We start from the raw sequence: 12,810 nt of genomic DNA, 5'->3' as shown, positions 1-12,810 counted from the left end.
GAACACTCTCTAAATATGGGAAAGAAAAAAATTCAAATATGTTGTGGTATGCTTGCATCCCCATCATTTTGGAAGATGAGGGAGGGGAATTGAGAGTTTGGGGCCAGCCTGTGCTAGTCAGCAGGTTTGAAGCCAGTTTTTGCTACATGGTAAGAGTTTGTCCTAAAACGCAACAAAACAGAACAAAGCGAAAATTCAAATGTGAAGAGATGAGAGCTTAAGTGCTGTCCACAGTGCTCCTAGCAGACCTCAAGAGGCACACAGCTAGGGCTGAGATCAAGAACTTCTCAGTTCCCCCACTGAAACATCTGGAATAAGTGCTCCTAACAACCGCACTATCTCCATTCACTCACAGAGCTATGGAGGATTTAAAAGGACTCCAATTACTGCTTTGTATATTGTAGCATGCACTCCTCACCCAAGGAATAAATATACCACCTTAAAAGACATCATGAAAGAAATGTAATGTGAAGCACTAGTTAACATCAGCTTTGGAAGATGTGCCCCCGACCAAAATGAAAGTGGAGAATCAGAAATACACAACGAAGAGCGGTAACTCTAATGCCGGTCTCTCTGGAAGGTGCAGAAAGCACAAATTAAAATAAGACATGAGATACCTGTCGGAAGCATTATGCAAGTGGCTGTGCAGAGCATGGGGAAAGTTTCTGCACTTGGAGAAGTTGGAAACTGCCAAGTTCTAGGTAATTTGAAAGAAGAGGGTACTTTCTGTCTTGCTCTGTTTTTGACGTTGAAATTTCTGTGCCTCGTTTGAACAATCGAGTCAAAGGAGGCAGGAGGCACAAAGATCTTTATGTTTTTCTCTGTAACTGTCCTCAGTTAACCCCTACCCAAGCAAGGAGACAGAGAACAGAAGAGAGGATGCAAAAGAAAGACACTGTCTCATGGCTAACTGGGACTAAAACATGTTTGCTTACAGTAACTAAGATCTGAAACAGGAAATTGTGTTGAATCCCCTAAACTCCACCATGGGGAGCCAAGCAGAAACTTCCAGATGCCTCTCAGTATGATTCATGCTGCTAAATGCATCATATAATAGAATGGCTTTGTGACCACCAGTGTTCATCTTAGGAAAATTCCATTTCTTTAAAATAGCAGTTGTTAAAATCAAAGAGGACTCCCAAGTTACTACAAGTGGTCCATGAATCCATATGGTCCAATAATTTTTATAGATGAAATCCACACCACACAAAATCCACACACACTCTTTAACATAGACACAGATGTTGTTTGTGATAAGAAGAATTAATTTCAGTGTTCATGAATGTATATTGCATTCCCTTAACTGACAGATGCTAAGGGTATATCTATCATCATATCAAATCAACATCTTGTTAGCTAGCTGCGTGAAAATTTTGACTCAAAGGAAAAAAAAACAAAACCAGTGTTTCTGAAACAAATAGATTTAGATCTGGGTTTAATACCAGGTAGCATGACATATGACAAGTTATTTTTCTGGGCATTTCTGCCCTAACCCTAAAGGACAGAGAGATTCAGATATTAACATATACATCATCTCATCTGTGTGACTTCCAGCTGCGAGTATTTTGACTACTTCTCTGACTTAGCCCTGTAGCCTCAGGTAAAGTTCAGGATAATCAAAAAGTCCAGGGAAGAAAATAGACGCTTAAGGGTAGAAACTGGGGTTGGCTGCCTTGCATGTCACTATGAGAGATTGTGAGAATGGTCATTAAGAGAATCCAGTTCAAAGCCAACATCACAGTGACACTTGATGAGTAAAGACAGACCGAATAGCAAGACATCCCTGTGGTTTGACATGGCAAAGAGAATCTAACTCCTCCAGCTACCCATCAGTCAAGCTGTGTCCCACTGCTTTGCTCACACTTAACCTCGACTCTAACTTCGAATGCTCTGCACTTTTCAAAGTCATCTTTGACCTGAGAGTGCCCGAGGGTATCTTCGTTCTGCAAGAGTTAGAGGGCTTAACTCAAGGTTATTACCAAATGAGAGAGCGATAAAAGTGCAAAAGTTGACCTTTTCCTCTGAAATGTCAGGATTCAAGTCTGGGTATCTAAAATATTAGGATGCCTGCTCTGCTTTTTTGTCACATGCATACTTGATAAGCATCGTGTGTGTTAACGAAATAAAAGGTCCAAGCTCACCCCCCAAATCATGGAACCCTTGAGTAATGAACCAGGGCTTTGTCTTCCCACAGAGAATAAGATGAGCTTTGCTCACAATGAGACATCCGACCTGGCCTCTTCTTACTGGTGCTGTTTGCAGCTCTCCACAAACTCTTAGAGGAGTCTCCAAGCAGCCCACCTCTGTTCTGAGTCAAATGTTAAGGATGTAGTTCTTTGGTCAAATGCATAGATGTTTGCTACCACTACTGGGATATCATGAGTATACAGAGTGACTACATTTCAAAACACAAAACTTGATCTGAGCCTCGTCAAAGCTATGTCCTGTGGCATAGCTGAGACCAAATAAGTGGTAAACTCTACCCTTCCCTGGGTGGATTGTTCAAACATCTTCCAGAGAAATAATCAGTGGTGACCAGTGAGAAAGCAAAACTGTTACTTATTTTCCCAGGATGAGTGGTGGCTTCTGGTTGGTTCTGTTTCACCATAGTGCCTAGATCAGGCTGTCCTTTGCGCTCCCTTGGTAGCATGGTAAACATCCTTAAACCTTCATCTAAAGAGCTGAATACTGAAAAAATCAAATCAGATTTAGAAACTGGCAGTTTTTGTTGTTGGTGGTGGTGGCTGATTTTGAAGACTAAGCTTTACGTAGAAGTAGCCATTTACTGCAGCTGCAGTACACAGTGCCTGGGAAAAACTGGGGATAGAGTCACTCATGGGTCATTGTTTTAGGTAAGCAGGCAAGGGCTTCAACATTTATTTTAGTTATAATGTGGGGTCCTGGGCTGCTGCCTTTGTGATCATCAATGGACATTATCACCAGTGGTTAATAGAGGAATCTCATTTCCACTTGCCTTTTAAGTTACTTATTAGAAGATGACCAACTGGCAAAGAAGAAACCCCACGTGCACAACTAAAACAAATAAATGTGTCCTGCCACCCCTAAGGGATTCTAGCCAATACTGACCCAGGTATCAGATGCTAAAATGCCTTCATCCCACAAGAACATCCCACCTTAGAATGATGAGTACCCAGAACTCCCAGAAAGAGAGAAACTGAGGACAAAGGTAGTACTTACACCAAACATTTGTCGGAGGTCTGGATCCCGGAACCGGAAGGGGATGTTGGACACATGCAGTCGCTTAGGCTGGGACTTGTTTTCTGTGTTTTCAGAAGGTTGTGTCTGGGGCTGGCCATCAGTCGGCGCTGCATCATCTGTCTGCTAAAGGGACAAGAGGAAAGCAAAGTGTCTGTGAGTACTCTGTCTCAAATGCCCTCTCCCTTCCCCTATACGGCAAGATGGTGTCAGACAAAGCTTCTCAGTATTTGTTTTTATATTTAATGGCAAAAAAGTATGTCTTGAGCATCCACTGAGTGCCCAGCCATGGATCTGAGATTCCATATCAAGCAAAGCGGTCTAAAGTCCCTGATTTCATGCAGTATAACTCTCACAGTGGGAAGGTATAATAAAAACCATTCATAAATAAATGTATAGTTGGGAAGAAGGAGATAGACACTGTGGGAAAAATAAAGGAAACAGAGGCTAGGAAAGGCTGGGGGCTCAGAGTACATAGTGGAAACCTCATCAGAAAGGGAGTAAAGATCATTAAAAATAAGAACATGTATCCTTTAATGCTGCCCGAATTCTTATGCTATTCATATATAAGCAGTGAGGCTGTACAGATAAAATATTAATAAATGTCAAAAATTTGCAAAGGCCTTTTGGTGATGTGCCATTCATCCAGAGAAGCAGATGATTGACTCAACTTTTTCTTAGGATGTTAACTTAGCTTAATTGTACAAATCTGTGTTGCCTACTGCCACGGACCCCATGAGATCATTTAAATTTCAAGTAAATGGGTTTGTCTGGATTTGTTGCACTTGAAATACTCAACAGCTGCACATAGGTAGTGCCTGTGTTGGAAAAGGCAGAAACAGGATATTCCCATCTGTACAAAAGCTCTGCTGGGTTAGGCTGGTGTAGATGATATAAGGCTATTAGCATAGCCCATTTGTTTTCTTTCACACAGGAATAAGTTAGGATAGTATGTTATTACTCTGCTCCCTATAATATAGGCAAGAACTAAAAGAAAAGTCGCATTAACTACTGCTGTCATTGTGGACATCTTGTTTGTTTGTTTGTTTTTGTACTTTCTCTGCAATTAGCATATTCTGCCTGTAGGTGGCAGTAGACGCTGTCCACGTGAGACATGCTTCTTCGAAACTACTGTTGTAGGGTCTTTGCCAAAGCTGAAATTTGTAAGCAAAGAATCATCCTCATCTATTTATAAGCAATTTAGAAGCATATAACTAGGACAAAACTATCAGTACAAGCAGCCAGGTGTAAAATAATAGAGACTTAGAGGAGACAATCTTACAGAGTGAAATGTAAAAGAAACACCCAAATAACAGGAGCATAATTAGCAATTTTCTCAACATCTCTCCTGTGTTCTAGGATATTTTGTTTGCATCCTCCTTCCTCATACACTCTGAATGACATGTTCAAGTCAAGACCTCCCGGTGCCTTGTGCATCATACATCTAAATTGATTTGATAACTGAAGCCCTGCCAGATGACTTCATGAACTTTCAAGCACAATGTGGCCTGACAGCCATGCTATTTTGCCTAAAATGTGAAGAGGGAGATGGTCTAGGAAGACATGGTCTAGGAAAACCAGGTATAATACACCTGGTTCTTTGTGGGGGTATGGGCTGAGTAACCTCAAGTCACACTTGCCACTCACTGGAGGGACCAAGACACACCAACTCTGGTTTAGCAGAGAGAGGTATTAGGAAAGATGCAGGGGACAGATTCTCTGCCAAGAGAGTGCAAACCTGTGCAATGATAGGAAGATTTAAGGGGCAGCCCTGCATTCTGGGGAGGCTATCTGGAGCCAGACAGAATACATGGAGGATGAGCAACAGAGAAGGCTTCAGAGGTGGGTCAAAGTTGTAGACCCAAGAGTCATGTACACCAAAGCAAGGGGCTGTTAGAAGCCACTCAGAGACAACAGCACAAGTGAGTTGTGACCGGGCATGCTACTTGAATGTTAAATGCCTGTTAAGTGATTGGCTGATGCAGAGACAGACTGAAAGCATGAAAGATTAGTGTACAACTAATAAATGAATAATAAATAAACGAGTGAATATCATGTTTGTCAGCTTCAAGCACTACTTAATGAATAGCAATGTAAGCTAGGGAGGAGGTTCACTGGGTGAACTGCTTGCTGTCCAAGCAAGAGGGCTTGGGTTTGCCACCCCAAAACCCACATAAAACTGGATATGGTGGTACATGTCTATAATCTCAGGACTCCTACAGTGAAATAGGAGGTGGGTACAGGAGCATTCCAGAAGCTCAGAAGCAGTTGTCCTGTAAACACAGCAATGATGAGAGACTGTCACAAATGAGGAAGACATGAATTAACATCAGAAGCTGACCTTTGACCATCACATGCACATCATGGCACATGTGTACACACACACACACACACACACACACACACACACACACACACACACAATCATTCTATAATACTGAGACCCACACAGAGCAGGCACTGTGGCTTTTTGTTTTGTTTTGTTCTGTAACAGCACTTTGGTTTCCACATCAATGACAAAGAAACTACGTTTAAATCATGATATTGCTACTTTGCCAAAAAAATAAGAGGTCTCAGTGTCCAACCACAAGACCCTAAGTTGGCATAGCAATAGCTAAGACCCCAAGTTTCTCATCTATTTTCTCTACCCTATTAGAAATTGCTATGTGAATAAAAAATTAAAATGACTTTCTCTTCCTCCCAAGAAACTGTCTTAGACTTGGCTTTGTGCACAATTGCTGAATGGATCAGTTTAATAAACCTAATTAGGAATTACAGAGATTATGATTAAACATATTAAATGATTAATAGCATTATGCTGCTCATGTAAAAATTAAAATTAATCATCTCTAGTCAAACAGGACTTTGGAGAAATCTTTGTGGTGTTTCCTTTGATAAAAACATACGACGCTCGATTAATCGTTTTGTAGTGTACACATTTATACAAATATCCATAAATTGTTATGTAGGGACATCTATGGCAGAAATAATTTTTACTGAAAATATGTAAAATATGTAAAAATGAAAAAAATAAAGCAAATCCAAATTGTTTCCAGCTTTGACAGGTTTGTGAGAAGAAGTGAAGAGGGGTGAGAAGGAACAAGCGAGAGACCATTTCAAGCTGAGTGTGCCTGTGTCCAGTGAGTCTCACTGTGCTACAACCAGGGCTACGGAACCACTTCATCCATTGGGCATCCATTCCACTGCCACCAACTGCTAGTCCAGTGCAGGGCACCTCACATCTCTGTGCCTACAGTTCACTCATCTGTGAAAGGATAATAATCGTCCATGGCCTGTAGGCTTAGGATAAGAACCAAAATAAAGTGGCAGGCTCAGAGCAAGGAGCCCCCATCCTTTATACTGAAGAGAGTACTTGTTACTTTTTAGGCCAAAGTAGGCTTTTTCTATGTCTCTCTCTTCGAGTTTTCAGGGAAAATATCCCTGGAACAAATCTGTGCTTTTCTATGTCTATTAGGATTTAGATCTGATATGCTGCCTACATATGTTGATACAGGCTTGGTGAATAACCTTTGGCACCTGTAAAAGCTGTCACCTCCTGGAAGGAAGTGAAGTCATTGCAGGGACTGGACCTTCACCTGCTCTTCTTTTTCTTTTGTATCCTGGTATCACCCAGTCAAGAGCCGTCCTCTACCCATCTCCACAATGTCCTGTGCTCCAATAACCACAGGCTGAAAGCTCTGAAACCCCAAGCAAAGGTGTACCTTCCTGCTGTATAAGCTGTCATTCTCTCACAGGACCTGAAGGCTGAACAACACAATCTTGGGGTTTGTCTCCAGTCAGATTGTCACAAGTCTAGTGGCTTAAAACAATAGAACACTCTCATACCACAGTAATGAGGATAAAAAAAAAAAAAAAAACTAAAACCAGGATATCCACAGGACCAAGCTCCTTCTTCCTTTGCCTCTTCCAGCTTCTGTTTCTGGGCATCTCTTCATTTGGGGCTTTATGACTCTGATCTGCATCTGCCACTGTCTTCACATGGCCATCTTCCCTTAATTCAAGTCTACTCCAGTCTTTTCTTCTTACAAAGACTCTAGTCATTAGAGCTAGAGCCCATCCTAAGCAAGAATGACTTAAGATCATTAATTTCATTACATCTGCAAAGACCCTTTTCCCAAAACAAGGCCTCAAATATTCACAGTTGACACAGGTTACACCATGGACATATATTCGAAGGCTGCCAATTCAACCTATGGCAGTTTCCTCATAAATACAAAACCAGAAAAGCATAGTCAATTAGTGACTGTTTTTTAGAAATTACTATGTTAACTTTTAGTACGATCTCTGGGCCCTTGGAGAATCTCAAAAGAGCTAGCCTCAAACAGGGGCCAAAAGAAAGGAGAATGTTCTAGTCTGAGTAGATAAGAAACAGGGACCTTCCCTTCACCAGGCCAGGCTGGCCATCTCCTCTTATGTTCTTGGTTATAGACAGAGATGCTTGACCCCTCTGCTAGGGTGGAAAGCCCTTTGTCAGTTTCTAGAAATGTCATCAACTTTCTACCCTTTAGTCTGAAAATAAAGAAAATGGTAATTGTTCACCTGTTGTGGACTTTTCCGAATGAGACCGTCATGGTTAAGTCCCACTTAGTAGTCCTTGCATCAGTCACGATAGTCACCAACAGTACTCACTCATTTTGGTTTTGTTCTCGGTTTCTCTGGAGCATGGACATACTCAGCTCTGAGAAACAGCCTTCTAATCGCACAGGAAGACTCACAGACCCTCTGAGTTGGAGACTCATTAACTCAGAGAGGCAGGTTTCTCAGAAGTACTTGGCAGAAGTTCTAAACCAGTGCATTAAGACCCACCATGCCAGGTTCTGTGTTGGCCCACCAAGGCACAACCCTGTCAGCAAGCAGGCTGTTGGCTGAAGAATTTTTCTTAATAAACAAACTCCCCAGGTATTGGCACAGGTTATAAATGTTAAGAAAACACCACTGGCACTTTAATCTCCCGAAGATCACTTAGTGTTTCCACAAAGACCTTAATAAAGAACCGTGGGGCTCCCTCTGCTGTAATCGTTCCTAATTCAATGAATAGCTCTGAGCAACCCACGGCTAATCCTAGTGAAATTGGATTTTGATATCGACCAATCCAGGGATGACTGTTTGAGAGAGAATACACATAGAAATGGGCTCCTTTCAAAGTCTGTCCCTGCCCAGTGTTATCTCAGTGGGTTACTTAGACACTGTAGAATCAGCTGACACCTCCTGCTGGGTACTAAGTAGCTGGTGTAGAAGTATTTGGTTGGGGCTCTTTATGGCTAGGCATCTCTGAGTCAAAAGCCATATCCAAAATATACTGGTCCAGTTAAGTAATCCAGTAAGATTCCACAGATTCAGACAAGTCCAGGAGACTTTTGTCTGTGGCCCATGAGTAATACAGGTAAGTGAAAACTGAGGATGGATGAGTAAGGTACAGTAGATGTAAACCTACAGGAGGAATTCAAATTCAGAGAGAAAATGGAGCTCTTTATTGCAGCAGCCAGCTAAAGAGAGGGAACGGGCAACAATTAGGAAAAAAGCAAGAACCAAGCTATATTTGGTGGAATTAAAAATACATGTATGCATAACCCAGTACTAGATATAGCTCAAGGGTGCTGAGGAAGCACACTTGGGCAGTCCTGAACAAAAAATAAAATAAAGTGAAATATAAGCAGCAGATGTAATTTTCTAATGTCTGGCAGTCATGTGTTTTTAAGAGTGAAATGAAATATGAAATCCATCTTAAGCATACATTCATTTTAACTATTTAACAAGCATAGTGTTGTGATACACCATCAGTGCAAAGGACATTTAGATTATTTTTTCTGCACCATGGTATATATTATGCTCATGGGTCCTAATCTCAGGAGGATACACTGATTTCTTATTAGAAATCCTTGATCTATCTATATTTAATCTTCAAAAAAAAATAAGAGTTGAATAGCCACCTTTTCCACTTACAGTTCAAAAGTCCCCAATGACTGAATCAAGGGTCAGTTCTTCTGTTTAAGATAAAGTTTAATTAAATGAATAATCTGTTCCATCACTCATATTCAGAAGCTCAAAGGTAACATGAGGATCCCTTGACAATGTTTCTAATCCCTAGAACCTGTGAAACAGTTGCTTTACAGGACAGAAGTGGAAAAGATGTCGAAAGAATCACCTCTCTGATCACCTCTCCATGAGTGAGATTATTCCAGATTTCATGGGGAAGCTAGTACAAACACTAAGAACCTTCCAAAGGTCATTAGAAGAAGAGAAAAAAGCTAGTGATGGGATGTGAGAAGTCCACCTGCCATTTCTGGCCTGGTGGTGAGATGGTGGAGGAAGGACAGGGGCCCAAGAATTAAGGAACCAGAAAATGTAAAGGTTATAGAAAGAAATGCCATCTCCATGGCAGAAGTTGGTTACTTTCCTTACTGATCCCTAAGCTGGGCTTCAGACACCCAGGGTCCATCACAAAACACATGTATGTTGGAGTTGGTATTTGCAGAGAAGGAGCTTAAAATCATCATTGTCTACATGACAATATACAGGTATACAACATGTCCAACTTTCCAGAAATTTTCATCAGAGAGCCGTTTTTTAGTCAGTGTGCAAGAGATGGTAAGAATAAAGACAGGGATTCAAGGTAGACAAGCAGAGAAGGAGAGAGAAGGAGAGAGAGAGAGAGAGAGAGAGAGAGAGAGAGAGAGAGAGAGAGAGAGAGAGAGAAAGAGAAAGAGAGAGAGAGATTATATTCCCAGGACAAGGATGAGACAGGGCTCTGCATTGAGGAACATGATTAAGTCAAGTACACATCAATGCTTCTACCATGAAATATGTGCAAGAACAGACATAGGTCTGGACTCCTTTCAGAGTTTGACTTGACCTGTGTTCTCAAAGCAGGTCACATAGACACTGTAGAGTCAAAAAGTCTGCCATCTTTTAAAGAATAAGGACTGAGAATAGCATCCATCTCACACACACAGCTTTTTATCTCCGGAGCCTCTGTTATCTGTGACTCTTGCTGGCATCATGACTACTATTATTTGTTATCATTTCTGTCATCACATAAATATGTGTTTCTTAACCTACTTCTGTGTTCCTGGACACATTGAGTCTAGATACACACTGCGTAGGTTGTATGTGTTACATGGTGGTGGGGGTTGAATGTATATATCTCAATATTTTGTACAAAATCTCAGAAAGTTTTTAAGCTCTCTAGGAGATATGTAGATGCCAGGTATAACAGTCACAGGGAAAAGGTACTTGCTTTTGCCAATGCCTCAGACTGAGGCAAATGGTTGCTGACTGTCAGTGACATCAACTGTTACCATCCAGTGCTGGTTTATAAGAAAATGTGGAAATGGCTAAGGAGACTGGGGCGAATGAAAGCTCTGCTCGGATATGAGCTGGGGATCTTATAAAGAGGTGCTCATGCCTCACCTCATGGAATCATCAGAGCAACTTGAGTCTGAAACTGAGGGAAGTGAAGTTGGCTGTACCATGATGCACAGCTAGGACACAGGATTTCTGACTCCACAGACTGGATTGTTCCTGCCCTGTCACAGCCTCTCAAAAAAAAGGCGACGATGCTGTGAAAAGCTTAAGGAGAGACAGAGGATGCCCACAGTGCACATATGAAGGAGTAAAAGCTTCACTGCAGCTCTAGTTTCTGTGTTTGAGCCAGTCCTGGAGACAGGGTGAGATCTGTACTCATATAGTCACTGCTAAACTAACACATCCAGGCTGCTTCAGACTCATCCTGTGGGCCTCTGGCGCCTTCCCTGGAGCTCCCTTTAGTTATCATCAATTTTTAGCTTCCTTTAGAAAAACTTTCTTTTTCTGTTTTTACTTTTAAAGACTTACTTTATTGTTTATTAATGTGTTTGTGAGTGGGTGTATATATGTGAATGTGCACATGCCCATAGGTACATGAGGAGGTCGGAGGAAGGTTCCAGATTCCCTGAGACTGGAACTATAGGTGATTGGGAGTTATCTAATGTGGATGCTGGAAATCAAATCCAAGTCTTCTGAAAGAGTAGCAAGCATTCTTAACTACTTGGGCTCTAAACTTAAGCTTAATTATCACACTATCCTGGTAACAACTTCAAGGCAAGCACCCTATCTAATGCCTAATGTAGTTTTGAACAACTTTACCTGGAACATAGTAGGCCCCCAGTATGTCTTTCCTCAGTCATTCTAGTCTATCACTTTAGGTGAATCAATCATTTTATGTACATGTTTCATGAGTTCTACCTTCAAGGCTTGGAAACCCAACACCCTCAAGAGTACATGAACAGCACATGGTTCCCCTTCCACCAGAGTGGTGAACACACAGCATCCTTTCTCTCCAGCCAGTCCCCCGCCCCCATATAACACTCTTCACACTAATAAATAAAAAGTATACTTTTGAATAGCAGCACACTGCTTTTCACTCTTCTACCAATCAAGCTGTTTCTTAGAGGAGAAGAAACGTGTGAGAGTCTTAGAGGCATGATTTGATTACACTCACAATATTATGTGAGCAATGGTTGAATGCCCAATGTGATGTATTTTGGACCAAATTGATTTGTGTAACAAACACTTGCTTTGTCTCTTCTAGCAGCCTGAATAGCAGGTCTTGATTTAGCCAGTGATGCTGGGTGCTGGGTGAATTTGCACAGTCCATGGTTTCTCTCTCTCTCTCTGCAGAGAGGAGCAAGGCCAGAGCAAAGGCTGGAATAATTCAAGAAATGCTAGAAACTCAAAAAAATAATATCACAGAGCTCTGCAATATACCTATTTGATTTGATTTGTAAACCTGATAAAAAAGCAATTGAAAAAAGTTCAGGGGGAAAATATATATGTTCTAAGCAAAACTGTAACCGTATTGAATGTGTACAAGGAACCAGGGATGGGAGTAGGGAGGGGTTAGGAAATCACACACATCCAATCAACTTCCTACCTGCATTAGACAATATTGCACATTCTCCATTTAAAATGGAGAAAAACTATAAGAAGCTATTTTCCATTAAAGTCATAATAGTATACCAGGGGATATGAATTAAAACCCATGTCTCTGGATTTCTCACAATCCCACTTCAAAACAGGGCTGCACACAGTCTCCGAGCTTCCTGGCCTTTTCATTTTAGCTCTATAGGCAAACAAATAAGTTAATCACAAGCTTTGGATATAGTTAATACCTCATTCCCAGTTCTGCAGGGCCAATTCTGTACCTGTGTAAGGCAGACTTAAGAAATACATCACATTTCCCCTGTCTCAAATAAATTCAATGCTCAGCTCAAATGATGGCATTCCTCAGAAAGAAGGATGAGAGGCACAAGACGGACTCACTCTAGATTCCTTTTCTCTTTTCATCCTTTGGAAATGTAGGAAGAACATGAAAGGCATCAAGGGTTCCACATCACTAAAGGACATGGATGTCAAGGTGACTGTGTTAATCTTCCCTGGCTGCTGAAAAAAAAATGCCACCAACCGGGCACAATATGCACTTACGTCTCATTGTTTGAGAGGCTGAGCCTGTAAAACCCAGGCTCATGGATTGAGACCTTCTTCCTACGTCCTCACAAGTCCAAGGGAGAATAGCTTTATTCCCCCTCTTTTTGT

The 12,810-nt window shown here is 41.4% G+C and overlaps 1 protein-coding gene across 31 annotated transcripts in view; it reads right to left on the bottom strand.

Moving 5' to 3' along the window:
• Rbfox1 (RNA binding fox-1 homolog 1) overlaps positions 1-12,810 on the bottom strand; it is a 1,601,479-nt gene that overhangs the window by 124,189 nt on the left and 1,464,480 nt on the right. For all 31 annotated transcript variants that reach the window (XR_005090377.1, XM_037201093.1, XM_037201084.1 and 28 more), the window contains one exon: positions 3,199-3,342. Coding sequence is in view for 30 of the 31 variants with exons in the window: in XM_037201093.1 (XP_037056988.1) it covers positions 3,199-3,342 (144 nt within the window). In the remaining variant the exon portion in view is untranslated. The remainder of the gene's footprint in view (positions 1-3,198; positions 3,343-12,810) is intronic.

Source organism: Peromyscus leucopus, chromosome 8b, assembly GCF_004664715.2.
Source record: "Peromyscus leucopus breed LL Stock chromosome 8b, UCI_PerLeu_2.1, whole genome shotgun sequence".
NCBI classification, from domain to species: domain Eukaryota; kingdom Metazoa; phylum Chordata; class Mammalia; order Rodentia; family Cricetidae; genus Peromyscus; species Peromyscus leucopus.
The sequence above is the reverse complement of the archived record's forward strand: the minus strand, read 5'-3'. Positions and strand labels throughout refer to the sequence as shown.